The sequence below is a fragment of the Trichoderma evansii genome (assembly GCF_050947405.1).
Source record: "Trichoderma evansii strain SZMC 28006 chromosome Unknown GGI43scaffold_4, whole genome shotgun sequence".
Taxonomy (NCBI): domain Eukaryota; kingdom Fungi; phylum Ascomycota; class Sordariomycetes; order Hypocreales; family Hypocreaceae; genus Trichoderma; species Trichoderma evansii.
This window is the reverse complement of record NW_028145202.1, coordinates 1,766,371-1,784,690: the sequence shown is the minus strand read 5'-3', so window position 1 is coordinate 1,784,690 and position 18,320 is coordinate 1,766,371. Positions and strand designations below refer to the sequence as shown.

Sequence of the window (18,320 nt, the reverse complement as noted above, 5' to 3'; positions counted from 1 at the left end):
GCTAGCTCTACCTATTCCGGAGGGTGGTCAAGACTTTCTTTGGCGCCAATCTCAACTCACTATTATTAACCAAGACGGATCTCATATCAGCTATATTCAGCCACAAACATAGCTTGAATAAAAATCAAAAACGAGTAAAAATACTATAAAATTAATCAAAATTAATCAAACTCCATAAATGTCATCTGATCTCTTCGACGACGTCTTCACTCTTGAAGAACGCTTCTACACAGAAGGCTACAACCAAGGCGTTCAAGATGGAGCCCGCGCAGGGAGAATAGAAGGCCGCTCATTCGGCATGGAAAAGGGCTTCGAAAAATTTCTCGAAAGCGGCCGCATTGCTAGCAAATCTATCGTTTGGGCAAACAGACTCCCCAAGAATCCTCAGTCAGGGAGTACATCCGAAGAAAAGACCTCTGAGGCTTGCACACTGCCACCGCTGTCCAAGAATCCAAGGTTAGAGAAGAACATCAAGATGGCATACGCCCTGGTCGAGCCTGATACGCTGTCTACGGAAAACTCCGATGAGGCTGTGCAGGATTTTGATGACCGGGTAAAGAGGGCGCAGGGTAAGGTCAAGATTATTGAGAAGATGTTGAACTAGGCGGTCGACGTGACTCACAACATTGGAGTCAAACACGTTGTTAATGGTCTGCTAAAGGGGAGGCTCCTTCTTCAACCTCACCATCAGCAATATAGAATCATAGACGGTTTTTAGCATTATTGGAGTTATGGTATTGGGTTAGAATTATCAGGGGAAACATTAGGAGTTCATAAAAGGAAACAGAGGATCAGTGGGAAAATCTATCGTCTTTCTTCATCTTATCTTTATTTACACAAAGCCACCCTATCCTAGCTTATTTGAATGTCCTACAAGGGTAACTATATCATTCAAATCATTAGCAAACCTCATTCCTCAATTTTCAGATATAATCACAACCAAAGCAAAGAACTTACCCAGCACCATATGTCTGCTCCTGCTCCTCGTTGAGTTCGTACTTGTGCACATCCCATGCTCCTGACACCAGGGTCTGTCCGCTCGGCAGAGGAGGCAGGCCGTTGACAAAGACGTCGTTGGCCACATCCTTGGGGGCCTTCTCAAAGAACTTGGCCAGTCCAGTCTCGCCCTCCTTCTGTGCAGCCACGAGGGCCTGCTCTCCGGCCTCGCCAATCAGTTCGACCTTGGGCTTCTCGGCGCTGCCGACCGTCAGCAGGGACACGGCGTGGCCCTGGTTGACGACGCTGAGCTGAGGGTACGAGCGACGGACGTCACGCTTCCAGTAGGCGTTGTCGGCGATGTCGCCAGCGGGAATGGTGACGGGATCATCGTAGGTCTGGGGGTCCAGGGCGCCGGGGGTCGGGTTTCGGAAGTAAGGATTCAGAGGGACACCATTGGAGCGGTTGGGGTCGATGGCGAAGGCCTTTCGGATGGTCTCCCAGAGGCCGGTGGACTGAAGAGTTTGTTTCTGCGGGTTCAGGGTCAGCATAACCTCCCATCATCCAATCTTGATAGCTAGTCCTGGATGAAGCCGCAAGCCAGAATTGAGCGTAATTGGCGCCAATTGAGGCAGCAGAGCGCCAGGAACGAGGGCGTCTTTCGAACCTTTGAGATGGAAACAAGGCCACCAGCAGCCTTTGCTGCCACTTGAGAAGCCATCTTGTGGGAGCGATGGGATAGTCGCAGTACTGTATGTCGAGCGAATTGGCTCGGAGTTGGTTGATCTCGAGTTAGCTGCTGCAATGCTAGCAATAGGTCTAGCCGAAGCTTTGCCGACAGCGCCTCTACCAATAATACCCTACAGATTACAGATAGGCATCGCAATTAGTACAATTCAATACAATAAGAAAAAAATCTAAAATATTTGTTTGCGAATGTAGTGTATTGGTTTGTTTTACTGTCTAAGGAAATCATATAGCATTGCAATTGAGTTTCTGGAGGGTTATTGCTAAAGATATTCTTTCGTAGCCGCAGTTTGGCACTTAAAGCAGAACTTACTACGCATGATGACTTTACTAATGGTCCAAGATAAACAGAACAATCGTTGTGCTGAGCAATTGATAAATTATATCTAGTCGCATAGCCGATAAACTTGCTGAATATAACTCAACCAAAGAGAATTCTAGCTTTGTTTCTCCTGCCAGTAGCTACTGCAATATTTACACAATTCCTCGCGCTCTATCTGCTAATACCAATAAAATGATATAGCAACACAATATGGCGCCTCTCCATCCAAAATACGAGTAGTAAGTCGTGACAGCTTCCCAACATCCCCTCATATATCGGGCAAAGGAGAAAGATATACTGCTAATATCTTCTCTCCATCAAGTTTATCTCCGCGGAAGCACATGCTATCTCTTGGGCATAAAGGCGGGCTGCACGAACGAACAACAACCAACAAACACACGCGAAACCAATGACTAAATCAATTTACACTGTCCTCAGGAGACTAAAGAGCAATTCATACGAGAATAGTGGGCCCTATATAGATTCCCAGTGCCAGTAGACAAATATAAGCACGCTTGCTATCCCTCATACCGAGCAACTCCCACGCCAACTTGTAATATGACAAAGCGAACATTTTTTCATCTTCTTTCCTATTTTCAACATGTGCAACATCAATACGGAGAAACAGGATTAGGAACAAGGAAGAGAGTAAAGAGAGTTGAGGAGCCAATGCCTTAGTTCTTTCCCTTCAACTCCTCAACCAAGGCCTTGACTCTGTCCGCAGTAGCAGCAGGACCGCCAGGCTCGGCAACAAGCACCTTACCCTCCTTGTTGATAACAAAGACACCACGCTGAGTTCCCTTGGGCTGCTTCTTCAAGCCAATGGCAGCGATGAGAGTCGCCTGGGTGTCGCACAGGAGAGTGTAAGGCAGCTTCTGCTTCTCCTTGAAGGTGGTGTTGGCCTTGGGCGAGTCAGTGCTCAAGCCGTAGATGGCAAGGCCATCAGCGGTGAAAGGCTCATAAGAGTCGCGGAAAAGGCACACTTGGTTGGTGCCTGGCAATTGATAAGTCAGCAAATGTAATCGCGTCACGAAGAGTATAAATTGGGAAAAGACGCGGATAGACGCGCGAGGAAAGCAACGCCATAAGCAGCAGATGGTGTATATATTCCATACGCAAACTGTAGAGAAGTGGTAGAAGAGAAAGACTTACATCCAGGAGTCGATGCCTTGGGGTAGGTGAAGAGAACAACACCGCTCTTGCTGTCATCAACGAGCTTCTTCAAGGTAGTCTTGTCGCCATCGTTTGTTTGAATCTCGCCGCCGAATCCCTCAAGGTCAATGACATCGCCAACAGCGACCTTGCCCGCGGCAGCCGACTTCTCCTCGTCCTTGGCCTCGTCTTTGGCGTCCTTCTTGGCGTCCTTCACCGTCTCTTTTTCCTCAGGGGCATCCGGCGCAGAATCGGTGGCCTCCTCGTCCTTGGCTGGCTTCTCAGCCTTGGGAGCCGGCTTCTTGACGTCCTCCTTCTTTGCGGCGGGCTTTCGTCCCTTGGCAGTAGCCGCCTTCTTCTTGGTCGGCGCGGGCGCGGGCGGCGCCACGGGGGCCTTGCGCTTGCGTAGCTCAACAGGCATGATATTGGTCTGATAAGGGTTGCGTATGCTCTTCCAGCAGTTGCTTATTTTCTTTTTGCCGCAACTTTTCCTGCGACACAACAAAACCGGGAGAAAAAATGACACGTATTACAGGCCAATACAGCTGCGCAACGCGGTTGAAAGAAGGAGGCGTTGGGAGTAAGCTAAAGGGGAGGAGGAAAAAAAAAACAAAACAGACAGAGGCCTGGCGGTCTTTCGTGACAGGGCAAACCACCAGAAATTCTGCCGTCGCATGCGGTTCCCAAGTAAGGTACATGTACCCCCATCCACCATCAGCAGCACAGCTTGCTTGGGCGGCCCTGTGCCTGGCTACGACAGCCAATCAAACGGGCTGGGCTCTTCGGTTGGAGCTCTGTCGAAGCTAGGACCCGTTTGATTAACGCGGAGCTCCAGTTTACGGAATATAGCCGTGGACTGGGGTTTTGTGAGATAGTCGTGTATCTGACGGCAAGTCTCCGTAGCGCTCCGAGCTTGGTTGTGATTCGCTTATGGGTGTATGTCGCGAGCCCAAGTGCGTGTGCAAGTATCCATCCATCCACCCATCCGGCCATCCATTGCGCCATACATCTGGGAGTCTACAAAGTAGAATATAGCTTGTACACTATTTAGAGTAGTAGCGATCTAATGGCAATACGAACTACAAAGTACCTGTGCTACTTTGGCTTCTACAGAAAGGCTGTTGGCGGCAAAGACAGAGAGCGGCGTTGCCCGGGATACTAGCAAATTGAGTTGGTGTGTGTGCAGTGACTTGCATCTTATCTGCAGCTTTGCGCGCAGGGCCTCTATTTGGCTCCATGCGTCTGCCATTCCGCTGTCAAAGCGTTGACGGCATGTCTCGGCAAAACACAGACAGCACTTAAGCTGGGCTTGAGCAATCGAGCTACAGCGGGCTCTCTCACATATTTACAGTGTCCTCACATTTGGAGAGTCAAGAGTACCTAGGTAGGTTTTGGTATCGCAAACTTAAAATGCAGCAATTTCAATGCCGGTGTCCCTTAATTGTTTCACTATCAACCTGGTATATCGCATGCTCTTGGGTCTCTCCTTCTCAGCAGTAGCATCTTGACGTAGAGTCATACTAAGGCGAACAAATATTCATCCCTCAAATGTCCCCTGGTAAAAACACAATGTGTCTTCCTTCCATTGCCAAACCACGAGCCGCGTCGAATGCATCAACCCCAAGATGTCCTCAGCATATAGGCTGAAACCTATATAGCCCACAAGCACTTAACAACGTGAGTTGCATGATAAGCCGTTATATGGTCGTATCGATCATACCGAATCAACTTTTTGTCCGCAGCCTGGAAAAATGCTCGGAAAGAAAACCATAACTCAAAGAAAAAGAAAGTCAAAAGAGACCATCATCGTGGGTATCATAAGCTGCCACGCCAACTCTCTCTCCATCAGACGAACAATGGAGAAAACAGCTTCCGCCATTTAGTTAGGGCACTGAGCCTGAACGTGACCGCTCTGCTGGCACTTGTAGCAGATCTTCTCGCCACCAGAGGCCTCCTTAGGACAGTCGCGGGAATAGTGGCCAGACTCGCCACAGTTGTAGCACTTCATGCCGTTGACGCACTCGCCTGCAGACAAGTTAATATGAATTTCATGGACAAGAAGCGAGTGATACATACGAGACATGTGGCCGTAGCCACCGCAGGAGTAGCAGGTCTTGCCGGCACCACCGCCATAGCCGCTGTTGCCGCCGTAGGAGTTGCCGCCGAAGCCTCCAGACTTGGTGCAGCTGCGGGCAATGTGGCCCTTCTCACCGCACTAGAGAAGAAACCATTAGCTTCAATTTCATGCATTTGTCGAGATGCTCAATCACCTACCTTGTAGCACTCAGCACCGGACTGGCCGCCAGCAGCGCCGCCCTGGGGGCAGTCGCGGGAGATGTGGCCCGGCTGGCCGCACTTGTAGCAGGACTTGTTGTCCTTCATGGGCTCAGTGCAGTCACGACCTGGGAAAAGTCAGCAGGTGAACAAGAGGAATTACCAGCCAGGGTATGCTTACTGAGATGGCCCTCGCCTATTGTAGGGAGCTACCTGTTAGTAACAAATTCAATCTAATACTAGTAAGAGGGAGACGGAAAGCATACCGCCGCAGTTGTAGCTATCAACAAGTTAGCATTCAAATTTGATTCTCATAGCGACAGTGATGATAATACATACCACTTGGCAGGTCCCTTGGTGGGGCAGTCACGAGCCTAAGAGTAATTGTTAGACTGAGTGCCTCTTGTGAGGTTGTTGAAAATGATTCTACTGTACCTGGTGGCCAGTGTTGCCGCCTGGACGGATTTGTTAGCAAAGGCCACGATTGATGAAGATGAAGATGAGAGCGAAGATGAGATACGACACAAATAAGAAAAAATAGGAATAATAAAACAAGAAAGCTGGTAATAGGAATAGAAGCTCAAGGCTTTTGACGCTCTGCAAGATGATTCGAAGGAGTGCTCTGGCCCTAGGATTTGGAGGGGCTGCCAAGCATCTCAAAAAAAAAAAAATCAAGGTACCAGGCCCAGAGAAGAAAAACGCGGGGGAATTTCAGGTGAGGTAGCACAAGTGGCAACTCATGATGCACAGAAAAAGGGAAGAGACTCACAAGAGTAGCACGCTCCACGGGGTGCGTAATCCATGATTGAATTGGTGATTTGGGTGGGTGAGAGTAAACTATGAGTTCGAGGCCGTCAGAATTAGCGACTATTCATGCGAGCTTTGAGCATCCAAAATGCAAGGCGATGTGCCGGCTTGAGGCTGAGGGGCAACAAACGACCCAGTTGGCGATATGTCAGATGCGCCACCGAGGTTTGCGAAGTGGGAATGACGAATTGAAGATATCTCGTCAAGAAGGGGTGGTGGCATGAAGGGGGCGTCACTCACTGAGATGTTGATCGAGATTGAAGTTGAAGAGTCGAGAAGCTGTGGGACGAAGATGTTGATTCCACAAATTGATATTGGAAAAAAAACGTGTAGACGAAAAAGGGAAAAGTTTTTGACGATAACGGACTATGTGTTGGGGCCCTCAGCCTAGGCCGGTCTAGTGCACAGCTGGCCGTGGCCCACTAAACCACAGCCGAGCGAGCGTGGGAGGCCCTTGCCACTGGGCGGAAAAACCGATGGGCCGCCGTCAGCTCAGGGTTGGGGTTCTGTTACAGCGCTGTACGCCGCCTGTAAAGCGCTGTCCAGAGTGAATCACAGTCAGTTTGAGGTGACAAGATGGGATGAAAATTGCTCAAATTCGCCTTTACAGTCTCCGATGGCGGAGTGGCTACTATTTGTTTGATTTCCCGGGTTTACTTTGTTCACGATGTGGTATTACAATCACATTCAAGCTGCAAAACCATACTATTTCCTGTGAATAACGCCTGGATACATGTATTCTAGACAAGAACTCTAATTGAGCTTCGCCTGGATGAATGCGGCTGGCTACTGGAGAAATTCTGCCCCTACTAAAATCAAACAATCTCCATGCAGTTCTTACAAAGAAAATGAAAAGCGAGACGCTTGTCGTACAATCTGCATTGAAGCTTTGAAAAAACAAACATGAGGCACGTGTCCGCATGTAAACAAAAGTCGTCGTAACATTCCCTTAGCTTTAGGCACCACCTCAACCTTATATTAGCTCACCTTAATGCGGGTCACGTGGGCTGGCGTTTCTCCCATTGTTGTGGCGCGCGACTCGCCGCGGGAGCATTCACGTATTAGTGTCAGCGTGTAGCTTGTCTCCCTGCCTGGCACAGCGTAACTTCACTGTAAGAGACTTAAAAATGGAAAGCTGGTCTGAAAGAGGGCGGCCAGCTGTGCGCGAAGCTCTAGATCATGTGTGGGAAATCATTGATCGTGAGCTCCAAGATGGTACGTTGAGCTCTCTTAGTCTTGACGAGGACCTCGTATTAACATGGAAAAGAGCTCGAGCGAAGGGCAGCTTTGGATTCTGCTGCAAGTAATGAGCTGCTAAAAAGCAAGCTCGCCATCATTGAAGTCCTGGAAGCTGAAAACAAGAAGTTGCGAGCTCAACTAGCAGCCATGTCCTCAAATACCAGTCCTGTTACAGCCAGTCCGAGCACTCCAGTCAAGAGTGATGACACAGATGGTGGATCGACGACATCAACTCCGAGCATGACCACTACTCTACAAGCTCCAGCCTCTTCAGCTGCCATCACATACCCTCCTAGCTCCACTGGATCAGAAGGTAACGAGCTTGTCAAGTTTAAAATGAGATTCAATGCGCTTTCAGACAACTTCAAGCAAGCAGTGGAGCTTATTCGGAAAAGAAAAGGTGAGCGCGATTCGTGGATGGAACGAGCAAAGAAGTTTGAAAACCTTGCTCGGGCAGCTGAAGAGAAGCACGGAATACGAATTCTTGAGGAACCAGAGGTTAATAACCTTGACGAATCTCGCCACGCAAATCTCAATTCCAGTATCCAGATTTCTGCTCTTGAAATCATGCCACCGCCTGCTACTCGGATAATTCCTGATAGTCAGTCAATTACTGATGTAGAAGATGCTCAGCTGCAATCTACCCAAGGAGATCCTGATGAAGCAGAGACCGAGGATCTACCGCCTCTATCAGCACCTGGTGATGACCAGGATCCTATAGATATCAAACCGGAGCCATCTTCTGATCTTCCGGTAGTGGTGTCTGAGAGATCGCTGAAGAGGAGAAGAGTTGAAGATGACACACGTACAAATGCGGCAGCCCCAAGAATCAAGACTGAGCCAAGCAACTCTAGTCCGATTACTACATCTGAACACTATCAGTTTAGCATCCAGGAGAGCATTGATCTCGATGATATAGCGCAGAGGATAACTACCCCACGAAAACGCAAAGATCTGGACGCTTTAATTGGTGAAGAAGAAAGAGAAGAGCCGAGAATGGCTCCTCACACAACTCCAGCGTCTGGCTACGTACGGGTAGATGGACTGCAATATTCATCTAAAAATGCTCATAAGCCGTCTGTGCTCACTCCAATCAGCGGCAACAAGAGAATGACGAAAGGTGTTGAAGATGACAATAATAATGCCTTATCTTTGAAAGACAGATTGGCACGCGGGATTGCATCACTGGCAGAAGATGGCACTCCTTATGGAAAGCATAGGGCTGAAAAGAGTTCAAAAGCTTTGCCTACACCCAACACAGCCACTAAGAGCCGGCTGGATTCGCTATTGAATACCCCAACTTCCGAGAATAGATCCGCCATCACACGGACTCCACAAACTCGCACGCTAGGTATTGCCTCGGCTGAAGACACACCTCTTAGCCTCATGTTCCCCGAGCCCAGAGCGCTGCCCTTTGACAAGACTATGCGACAGACCAAGAAGCGTAGTAGTTTGAGCGCGGAATTCACGACGCCCTTGAAGAAATCAGATAAAAAGGCTCCTGCTCGAGATAGGTCTCCAACTAAGAGACCGACGTCAGGTCTCCGTTATAAGCCTCTGGCCGAGCTTCGCCTCGACGATTTCAAGGTTAATCCCTTGTCAAACGATGGCCAAGACTATGCTTATTCGGAAGTCGTCAGAAACAAAGATGAGAGGGCAGGCCTACGAGGATGTACAGATATGCACTGCTGCGGGAAGCATTTTCGAGAACTGGCCATGTCACATCGGCCAAATCCTCCGTTGACGGCTGAACAGCGACAAGAAGAACAGAAGTTACTGGAGAATTACTTGGGCGAACATGCCTACCGATTGGCATCCATGACAAAGGCAGAAAGAGACGAAACCTGGATCGAGGCTAAGACTGAAGAATTAGCCAACAAATATGGCAGACATAGACACCGCTTCGCTCGCATGCAGTCTCCCCCGGGATTTTGGAATGCCGACTTCCCAGATACACAGGAGCTGGCGGCTGATAGAGAAGAGGCGCAAAAGAGAGAGAAACGTGCAATCGCAGATCGGTATAGAGAAGCCATGCGTTCTGGCGGCATGTGGCTATTCAGAGACGAGTAGGTTACATTGATTACGAGCAATTGGAAACTATGGCACATTAGAAAGAGTACATGTATGAAGTATAGAAGAAGCATAGAGCAAGCATATGGCAAGCATTGGCGTCTGGGTTATATGAGGGTTCGGGGTTATTGATTAGCTGTTTGATCTGACTATAGCATGTAAATGAATTACGGTGGATTCTATTAGATATTACCAAGTCGCAAAGGTTCCATTTCCTTATTTATTTTTCACATTGCAAGCATTAATCGGTGATGCTGATGCTAGTACGTTCTTGTCAGTATTATTTACTATAAATAGTACCTACATAGATGGTCCAAAGATCCGAACCATACCAAAGCCCCTACAGTTTAGAAAATCATACATGTACTCTTACGACACAATCATAAGGGCATTCTACACGAAAAAATGCTCATGATTACCAATTGTTGGGTATTCGCAGATATTTGGCCACCCACTTGCACCAAACTCTCGCAACAAACTCTCACAACACTCCGTATCTCGCTGCCTCTATCCGGTGTCGGCCAATCCTCGGATCTCTCCAGCAAACGGAGGGCACGGACGCCGGGGCGATCACTGCACGCTAAACTAAAGTCCAGCCACGGCCACACAACTAATTTCTGCCTTCCACGCTAGAGCTAGAGCGAGGCCTGTGGAAGCCAGCCGCAACTCTAAGCCAGCGAGCGCTTCCAAACATCGCCGTCAGCTTCTACAGCCCATTTTTACTCCTCGCACCCGCCTGGCTGTTGCCTCGACTCCTGCAAGCAAGTGCCGACACAGACATCTTGACCCTGGGCCTGTCACGACCATACCGCCTCTCAATTCTTGATCCTCCTGCTTTCGATCCTGGCGGGACAATCGCCACTGTCGCCGGTCACGCCACCCCATTGCGCATCTCCATCCGCGTCGCGCAGCTCGAATCAGCCATCTGCATCTCCTCTTCGCCGACCCGGAACTGCCAGCCTCAGCTGCGACATCTCCCCCTTCTCGCACTCACCTTGCGGTGCAAGTAGATGCCGGAGCAGCACTGGGCGATATCCGCAACAGTACGATCCCCCAAGCCGGCAGGATGAGTAACCGCCATCTGCCGGCTGGGCAGAACATACAGGCTGCAGCCGGAGGCATCAACGGCGGCATGGATATGAATGGAAACATGGGGCACATGGGCAACATGGGCGGTGGCCCTCGGAGGAAGCAGCCGCAGTACAACGTGCCCTACCACCAGCACCGAGAGCCTCATCATTATCAGCATCAGCAGCATCCCCAGCACCCTCAGCAAATGATGTACAACAACTATGCGCCATACGGCCACCAGCAATACTACGCCATGCCGCCGCACCAGTACCAGGCCGGAGGTGTCCCGTCTCATGGCTACCTGCCTTACCAGGGCTACACCAGGTCGCCGCCGCCGATGCAGCAGTTTGCCCCGATGGTAGGCGTCAGCATCCCACCGAGCTACCCCCGAGGCATTCCGCAGTCTCCCAACCCGACCACGCCGTATCAACCTCCACTTGCTCCCGCGCCCGGCCTGCCCCATACGCCGTCCTCGACACACTCGACGCAATTACTGCCTCCGCATACGCCTACAACTCCCCAGACGCCTCAGAGTGTTCGGCCAGCCTCTGTGGTGCCCACTCCTCCTGCTCAGGAGACAGTTCCAGCTGCGGCTCCAGCTGCGGCTCCAGCCCCTGTTGTTGCCGAGCCACGCCAGCCGTTTCGACCTCCGGTAAGTTTATGGAAGCAGTGCTGGATGAAATGTACATGTTCGGCTAAATTCTGTGAAAATAGCTACCCTGGCTATCACGCCCCGATGTTGAATTCCCTGTGCGGACTTCACGAACGAAACGGCAGAGAAAGCCTTTGGTTGCGGGGGACAAGGCGGTATCTCTACCTGTGGGGCAGCATGATGTAACTGCAGAACAAACCAGCCAGAAGCCTGCTCCCATTCAAGCTCCGGCTCCCAAGCAAGAGGGAAAGCCCAGTGCAGAGACATCCGGAGTATCAAAGATTGAGGGGACAACCAAGGCTTCTGCTGCGACCAATGTTCCTGCTACGCGCCTGGCTGTGCCCGCCATTCCTGTGGTCCCGGTGCTGCCAAAGCACGGGCCCAAACCTGAGACTGCAAGCCAAGAGAAGGTAAACGAAGATGCTGCCAAGCCTGAGGGGCAAGACATTATCGCTGCCGTGTCAGATGAGGCTAATCCTGATGACACAAACGATGCTCCTGCAGTCAAGGCCCCACCTACGAGCTGGGCAAACCTCTTCGCGAAGCCATCTGCACGAGCCCCAGTCAACGGCGCAGGAGTGAATGGTGTTGATGGCGTTAATGGCAACTCGGCAGACGCTACTAACAATTTCCCCGGCTCTGCCTTTTCCAAGTCGAATGTCAACTCTCTTGCGGAAGCAATCCAGTCATATGTAGTTGAGAACAACGGTAAACTTGATTTCCTTGAGCCACGTGGACTTATTAACACTGGTAATATGTGTTATATGAATTCCGTAAGTCTTTGTCTGGAAATAATCAAAATTTGAGCAACTCATAACTGACATGTTCGTTTAGGTGCTTCAAGTGCTCATGTTCTGTGTGCCGTTTTACGACTTGCTTGATCAAACTGGCAAGAGGGCTGCTCACAGCTTCAAGAGCGAGACCCCTATGATTGACGCTTTGATTATGTTCATGAGAGAATATAGAGTACTCAAATCGTCAGCATCGGTTGAGCAGCTGAACCGTAACCTGAAGAGCGAGGACCTCGAGCGCTATGGCGAACCATTTACTCCCGAATTTGTCTATGACGCCATCCGACAACTATCTAGATTTGACAGCATGCGAGTAAGTTAATTCCCCATCTATCTATCTCTCTCTTAGACCCGAAACTTATAACTGACTCCTTTGGTTAGCGTGGCCACCAACAAGACGCAGAGGAGTTTTTGGGTTTCCTTCTTCAGTCCCTCGATGACGAGTGCACACATGTCATGAAAGATCTGTCAATTGTACCCGAAGAAGTGCCTTCATCCAACGCATCAACTGGCGGATCCGTTGCCGCTTCGGATGATTGGCTTGAGGTCGGCCGCAAGCAACGTGCTGCAGTATCTCGCCTATCGGGCCACAATACCTCAACTCCCATTACTAAGATATTTGGCGGCCTTTTGAGATCTGAATTCCGTGTGCCAGGGTTGAAAGATTCTATCACCACAGAACGCTACCAGCCCCTCCAATTGGATATTCAGTCACAAGATGTCAGGAATGTCGTTGATGCCTTACGCGGGCTGACCCGGCCGGAGCGCATCCAGGGTGACTTTAACTCTCCACGCGGAAAAGATGTCGTCGCTACCAAGCAAGTCTTCATCGAATCGCTGCCTCCTGTCCTGATTCTCCACCTGAAACGATTCCAGTTCGATGCTGAAGGCCATGGAACCGTCAAGATCTGGAAGAAGATTGGATATCCTCTGGAGCTTGAAATTCCTCGCGAGGCTTTATCACGGCAAAACCGCGACAGCCCGATGCCTAGATACAAGCTTATCAGCGTAGTCTACCACCATGGAAAGAACGCCAGCGGTGGTCACTACACTGTAGATGTGAGACGGCAAGATGGTCACGAGTGGATCCGGTTAGATGACACAGTTATCCGGCGCATACGTCCGGAAGATGTCGCTGAGACAGGATCTGAAGATGATCATAAAGACACACAGAAGCAAGCTACCTCGAGTGTCACTAACAACCGATTCGGAGCAATGAATGACGAAGATACTGGCGATGAAGATGGTTGGAACAAAGTTACCGCGCCAGCCAACGGCAAGCGATGGAGCAGCGTCGTCAATGGCGGAGCTAACGGGGCTGTCAAAGAGAAATCAGTCAAGGACAGCATCAAGGACAACAAGGTGGCATATATCTTGTTTTACCAGCGTATATAAGAGAGCCATTGGCTGGGTACCCTCTCACACTACCACAACATAATGAACCTACAGAGTCAAGGAACCGAATACGAAATAAGAGACATGATGTGGAGAATTTGTACATGACAACTACAGTATTAAATGATGTTTGGTACAAAAGCCATTTACTATTTCATGTCAAGGATGAGCATAGGCGAGAAGGGAGGGCACAAAGGGAAAGAGGACTCATAAAATGACAACGGAGGCAGAAAGTTGGCAGATGCCCAGCGGGTCAGATTTGGCGTTCTGGCGTCTCGGCAGGATTCTCATTTTTTTTTGTCGAGACGATAAAAAAAAGAGGACGAAAAAGGGGGGAGGGAACCGGCTCTGGCTACAGGGCAGATATTGATTTTTTACATGGCGGCATGTCTAGACTAGACTGGGCTTCGAAAGAGGAATGTTTGGGTCAGGGTTAAGAAAAGCATTTTGTTAGTGGGGAGCCTCTTGTCTTTGTTGCTTCCAAAAGTGCGTTTTTTTACTCCTGTACTATCAGTAACAGAGCCAGTTTGAGTAATGGTATATAAAAAAAGAAAATCATAAATAATCACTGCATATAATTAGAGGGAGGTTGGTTGATGAGCGAGGGAGTTAGAGGTTAGACCATGTCTATAATATTTTGATTTTAATACAAGAGACCTGTGTAGAATCTCTGAATAACGATCACTTCGCCGCCGCCGCTTGATCCTGCTTCTCCAAACCAATGAGTACATTTATCATTTCCTTCATTCCTATCTCTCTTTCTTTTTTTTAGTGCTTCTTGATGACGGTCATGGAGTCCAGAGCGTCCTTCTCGGCCAACTCGGCCTCGACCTGGGCCAGGATGGATCGCAGGTAGGGGACATCCTAGAGATAATATTGTTAGTCTCTAAAAGAACCAGGTTGAATATCGAGGCTTATATATATATCATATATAATAATTATATATATATATATATCGCGGCGGGAATATAGTCGTACCTCCTCGGGCTTGGTCCACTGGTCCTTGGGGAGCAGCTTGTGGGTGTAGCTGCACTGGACGGAACGACGGATGCGGTAGACACGCTCATAAGCCTCCTTGGCGGACAGACGCTTCAGGGCGATCTGGACAGCTTCGTTCTCTTCCTCGAGGAGATCGTCGTATCTGGTTGTAGGGGAGAGCATAGCGTTAGCAAGGCCTGGTTCCATATCGCCCAATTCTAAACCAGCAATTCTCTTTTAAAACAATTTCCTCTTCTTTCCATGCCATATATCATGCTTCCTCCAATCCCATCGGTGACATCCGCGCAAAAAGCTTTAAAAGATTCGATTCGTACCTCAGACCGAGCTGGCGGTAGCCGGCAGCGCTAGCATACCAATTGGCAGCGGGCGTCAGCATCTTGGTCAGCCAAGGCCGCTTCAGAACGTAAGGAGCAAGAGAGGCCATGTCGGGCGACTGTGAGGGCGGCGAGAGAGGAGATGCTGCGAGAGAGAGAGGCGGCTGCTGTTCTCGGATTGGCCTTTTCGTGAGGATTGCGCGAAATGGGATGATTCGGCGGGCCGCAAAAGTTGGGAGAGCTCGGGATGTCACGTGGAAGGTGCTAAAGAGGCAGCGTTTTTGGTGGGGGTTAGCTATGTCTCTTTTTGGCCTCAGTAAATAACGGTCTAAAAACGGTTGGATATTTTCTTAAGCCATTTTAAATGCTCTGCTACAGCCCACGGAGGGACCCGGAAGCCAACCACGCCCGATGTGGGGAACGAAACCGGCGCTTTGTGTGTCCCAATCACGAACTTGGCCTGGGTTTGAAGCTGCGCGGAAGATGCAGGACAATGGCCCGATGCATTCGTTTGGGGGGCTGCTGGAGGGCTGCTGGAGGGTTGCTATACGTCAGCATGTGATGACAATGCAGTTACAGGAGCATGGCAGGCCTGCCAAAGGACAGCCGAGCGGCATGTGAGGATGCCGATGGCTTACTCTGAAGTTACATATTAAGTGAGATCGGATCTACAAGTGCTCGTCATATCAATTACGAGCGGCGAGGCCTACTGAATGCTTGCTTTTGTCGGCGCCAGGTCTAAATGCCCTGGGCCCTGGCTAAATTTGCGTCATTTGTCTCTGACGTAGTGACATTTTTTTTTTCTTTGCTCCCCCTGCATTTTGCGAGCTGCGAACTTGTGCCCTGAAGGGAAACATTGTTCTCTGTTTTACGGGCTGTTGAGTCGCTAGCGCTAGTCGTTTGCTCGCTGAACGGATAGCCACTTAGCGCTGAGAGGGGCTCAAGTCCAGTGGAAATAGAAGGCCGAGCGCCCCCGCTAAGGCCCCAAACCAGTATTTCACTACCTACAGTTGAAAACGCTGGGGGAGACCCGGAGAAGCGTGGGCCAGCCAGCGTAAACCGATTGCCTGCGGCTATCTTTCTTCGCACTCTCCACACGCTCTTCCATTCTTCTTTTCCCTCTTTTCCACTCCCATCTGCTGCTTTCTCTCCTCCTTCGCAGACGCCCCCTTACACCCCGACCAGCGCGATTCACCCCATAGCCTCAGCCGCTCTGGGCGACTCTCTCTGGCCTTCGCACAAGTCAATGGCCGGCGGCGTTCGCTAGGCAAGGACGGTTACTGCGCGTGGGAGCATTCCCCGCAGTACCCGGACTTCCTGGACCGGACGGATCCTCGATTTGAAAATACTAGACATATCGACAGCAGGATTGGAGGGAGAATTAACAAATATTTCCTTTTTTTTATTTGAATAATCTACGGGTAGAGCCGCAGAGCGGTGTCTTCACCCTATAGGAAACGCTGGGGACTGTCTCTTGAGGACGCAATAGGATCAGACTAAGAGACGATCTTGATATCATCGCCAACAGAATACAACATAACCCTCGCCGCGAGATTTTAAACCCCGAAACCACCCTCTGCAAACACCGCTTCGGCCATCGCAATTAGACTTTTCTATATTCTCTTTCTTTTTCCATTTTTAAAGAGGGTGCTATGTCTCACGACCAGTCCCCCGAACAAACTCAGCCTTCGTCTGCAGATCATGCGTCATCTCCCTATCGACTCGCCTCTGTCGCCGATTCTCCAATGCCCTCAATAGCCGGGGGTTTAACCCCGCTGCACCGATGGACACTCTCCGCCTCCGATTCCCAGTTCAATGCCATTTCAGGAGCCATTGGTGGCTTCACGTCCGGCGTTGTGACTTGTCCGCTTGATGTTATCAAGACCAAGCTGCAGGCCCAGGGCGGCTTTACCCTTATAGACAAGGGCCGGCATGTCGGACATCCGAAACTGTACAATGGGCTGATAGGAACAGCCAAAGTCATTCTCCGTGAAGAAGGAATCCGGGGCCTGTACCGGGGTCTGGGACCGATTGTGCTTGGATATTTGCCGACCTGGGCAGTGTGGTTTACCGTTTACAACAAGAGCAAGACGTTCTTGCATCAGTATAACGGTATGTAACTCCGTCGGCTTTAATCCATTTTGGGCCCTTTCTCCAGCTGACTGACTTTCCCATTCGTGAACAGAAAACCCACATATCGTGAGCTTTTGGTCATCCATCGTCGCTGGTGCGAGCAGCACCGTTGTAACGAACCCAATATGGGTTATCAAGACCCGCCTGATGTCGCAGAGCAATCCGAACGTGGCTAGAGGTCACCACGCATTTGCTCGGCCTGGTAATACCCCGACAGCAAGGCCGACTCTCCACGACTGGCACTACCGATCGACTATCGATGCGGCAAGGAAGATGTATACTTCCGAAGGCCTCTCTTCGTTTTACTCTGGTCTTACTCCTGCTCTCCTTGGCTTGACGCATGTTGCCGTTCAATTCCCTACGTATGAATTTTTGAAGACAACATTCACCGGGCAAGGTATGGGCGAACTACAGGAGGGAGAAAAAGCCCACTGGACGGGCATTCTGTCTGCTTCCATTCTATCGAAAATCTTGGCCAGCAGTGCGACTTACCCACACGAAGTCATTCGGACTAGGCTGCAAACCCAGAGACGGCCGGTTGCTGGCGAGAACTTCCTGGTAGATATGGCGGCACCAGGAGCGAAGGTAGCATCTGGACCGAAATATAGAGGCGTCGTCATGACATTCCGAACCATCCTCTACGAAGAAGGATGGAGGGCGTTCTACGCAGGAATGGGTACCAACATGATGCGAGCCGTCCCTGCTGCGACGGTAACAATGCTTACATACGAATACGTTATGAGAGAGCTGAACAAGAAGAAGCTCCAGGCTCAAGAAATAAAGCGGGCGCAGGAGGAGAGGCCTTAGACAATCAAGGTCATCCATTGAGCACGGAAGAAATTCGCTACAACATTGTTCTATCCGTGGATATTTTTCCTTATTCTCTTTTTTCATATGTTCATGGAAATGGGATTTTACGAAACGATGAGCAAAGTATCATGGGGGTTCAGATATACCCTTCTTTCGGACCTCCCCCCTTTTTTCAGTTTCTGGGCCAAATTGTAGGTATAGACTCGTTTGAGATTTTGTAGCAGAAGCAGCACACAAACATATATGAGGTTTTTGGGCCCAGTAACCTTTTTCTGATAGCCCTCATTTCTCTCTTCCTATTTATTTACTCTATTTTCCTTTTCATTGCGCTTTTTAGTTTATTTTTCGATTACTTTCCCTCCTTTTAGTCTAGGGAGAGACTATTTGCATCGGGAGGGAGGTGGTGGGGGAGCGTTTGTATTTTCTGGCGGAAGAATAGGCAGGCGGAATTAGGGGGGTGTTGGGTTAGGCTTTGATTTGCTAGGCAAGCTATCTGTGTATATCTAGTGACATAGGAAGAGCAGAAGAACACGCTATTAAATGATTAGTTATTTTGGTGCCTCCTTTTCTCCTTTTTTAACCATCTGATTTTTTTTTAAGACCGTGGT

General features: G+C 49.8%; 6 protein-coding genes across 6 annotated transcripts; 3 read left to right on the top strand and 3 right to left on the bottom strand.

Annotated features, from left to right (window-relative positions):
• Window positions 1–44: 44 nt before the first annotated feature.
• GGI43DRAFT_298392 (uncharacterized protein) lies at window positions 45–937 on the top strand. The gene has a single exon (XM_083201491.1). The coding sequence runs from the start codon at window positions 179–181 to the stop codon at window positions 602–604; it is 426 nt and encodes a 141-aa protein (XP_083063561.1). The 5' UTR covers window positions 45–178; the 3' UTR covers window positions 605–937.
• Window positions 858–1,657, bottom strand: GGI43DRAFT_381409 (uncharacterized protein; the record flags this gene model as incomplete). The annotated part of the gene is made up of 3 exons (XM_083203120.1): window positions 858–882; window positions 958–1,466; window positions 1,604–1,657. The coding sequence occupies 3 exons, from the start codon at window positions 1,655–1,657 to the stop codon at window positions 858–860; spliced, it is 588 nt and encodes a 195-aa protein (XP_083063560.1).
• A 371-nt stretch (window positions 1,658–2,028) lies between these two features.
• On the bottom strand, window positions 2,029–3,907 carry GGI43DRAFT_298234 (thioredoxin peroxidase DOT5). The gene is made up of 2 exons (XM_083201490.1): window positions 3,158–3,907; window positions 2,029–2,999 (listed from the first exon to the last, which is right to left on the bottom strand). The coding sequence occupies exons 1-2, from the start codon at window positions 3,576–3,578 to the stop codon at window positions 2,680–2,682; spliced, it is 741 nt and encodes a 246-aa protein (XP_083063559.1). The 5' UTR covers window positions 3,579–3,907; the 3' UTR covers window positions 2,029–2,679.
• Window positions 3,908–7,365: 3,458 nt separating this feature from the next.
• GGI43DRAFT_421285 (mRNA-binding ubiquitin-specific protease UBP3) lies at window positions 7,366–13,456 on the top strand (the record flags this gene model as incomplete). The annotated part of the gene is made up of 6 exons (XM_083207932.1): window positions 7,366–7,453; window positions 7,506–9,512; window positions 10,507–11,270; window positions 11,333–12,043; window positions 12,105–12,374; window positions 12,443–13,456. 6 exons carry the CDS (start codon window positions 7,366–7,368, stop codon window positions 13,454–13,456), a joined length of 4,854 nt encoding a protein of 1,617 aa, XP_083063558.1.
• A 609-nt stretch (window positions 13,457–14,065) lies between these two features.
• GGI43DRAFT_398675 (ubiquinol--cytochrome-c reductase subunit 7) lies at window positions 14,066–14,978 on the bottom strand. Its single transcript, XM_083205243.1, has 3 exons — window positions 14,770–14,978; window positions 14,435–14,597; window positions 14,066–14,320 (listed from the first exon to the last, which is right to left on the bottom strand). The coding sequence occupies exons 1-3, from the start codon at window positions 14,877–14,879 to the stop codon at window positions 14,225–14,227; spliced, it is 369 nt and encodes a 122-aa protein (XP_083063557.1). The 5' UTR covers window positions 14,880–14,978; the 3' UTR covers window positions 14,066–14,224.
• Window positions 14,979–15,756: 778 nt separating this feature from the next.
• Window positions 15,757–18,271, top strand: GGI43DRAFT_398671 (mitochondrial carrier domain-containing protein). The gene is made up of 2 exons (XM_083205242.1): window positions 15,757–16,881; window positions 16,955–18,271. The coding sequence occupies exons 1-2, from the start codon at window positions 16,422–16,424 to the stop codon at window positions 17,707–17,709; spliced, it is 1,215 nt and encodes a 404-aa protein (XP_083063556.1). The 5' UTR covers window positions 15,757–16,421; the 3' UTR covers window positions 17,710–18,271.
• The last annotated feature ends 49 nt before the right edge of the window (window positions 18,272–18,320 follow it).

Coding starts and splice junctions, on each gene's coding strand:
- GGI43DRAFT_298392 (XM_083201491.1), top strand. CDS start 179: ATGTCATCTGATCTCTTCGACGACGTCTTCACTCTTGAAGAACGCTTC.
- GGI43DRAFT_298234 (XM_083201490.1), bottom strand. CDS start 3,578: ATGCCTGTTGAGCTACGCAAGCGCAAGGCCCCCGTGGCGCCGCCCGCG. Junction 3,000..3,157: donor CAAGGCATCGACTCCTGGAT/GTAAGTCTTTCT, acceptor ATCAATTGCCAG/GCACCAACCAAGTGTGCCTT.
- GGI43DRAFT_398675 (XM_083205243.1), bottom strand. CDS start 14,879: ATGGCCTCTCTTGCTCCTTACGTTCTGAAGCGGCCTTGGCTGACCAAG. Junction 14,598..14,769: donor TACCGCCAGCTCGGTCTGAG/GTACGAATCGAA, acceptor CCCTACAACCAG/ATACGACGATCTCCTCGAGG. Junction 14,321..14,434: donor AGTGGACCAAGCCCGAGGAG/GTACGACTATAT, acceptor TATTATCTCTAG/GATGTCCCCTACCTGCGATC.
- GGI43DRAFT_398671 (XM_083205242.1), top strand. CDS start 16,422: ATGTCTCACGACCAGTCCCCCGAACAAACTCAGCCTTCGTCTGCAGAT. Junction 16,882..16,954: donor GTTCTTGCATCAGTATAACG/GTATGTAACTCC, acceptor ATTCGTGAACAG/AAAACCCACATATCGTGAGC.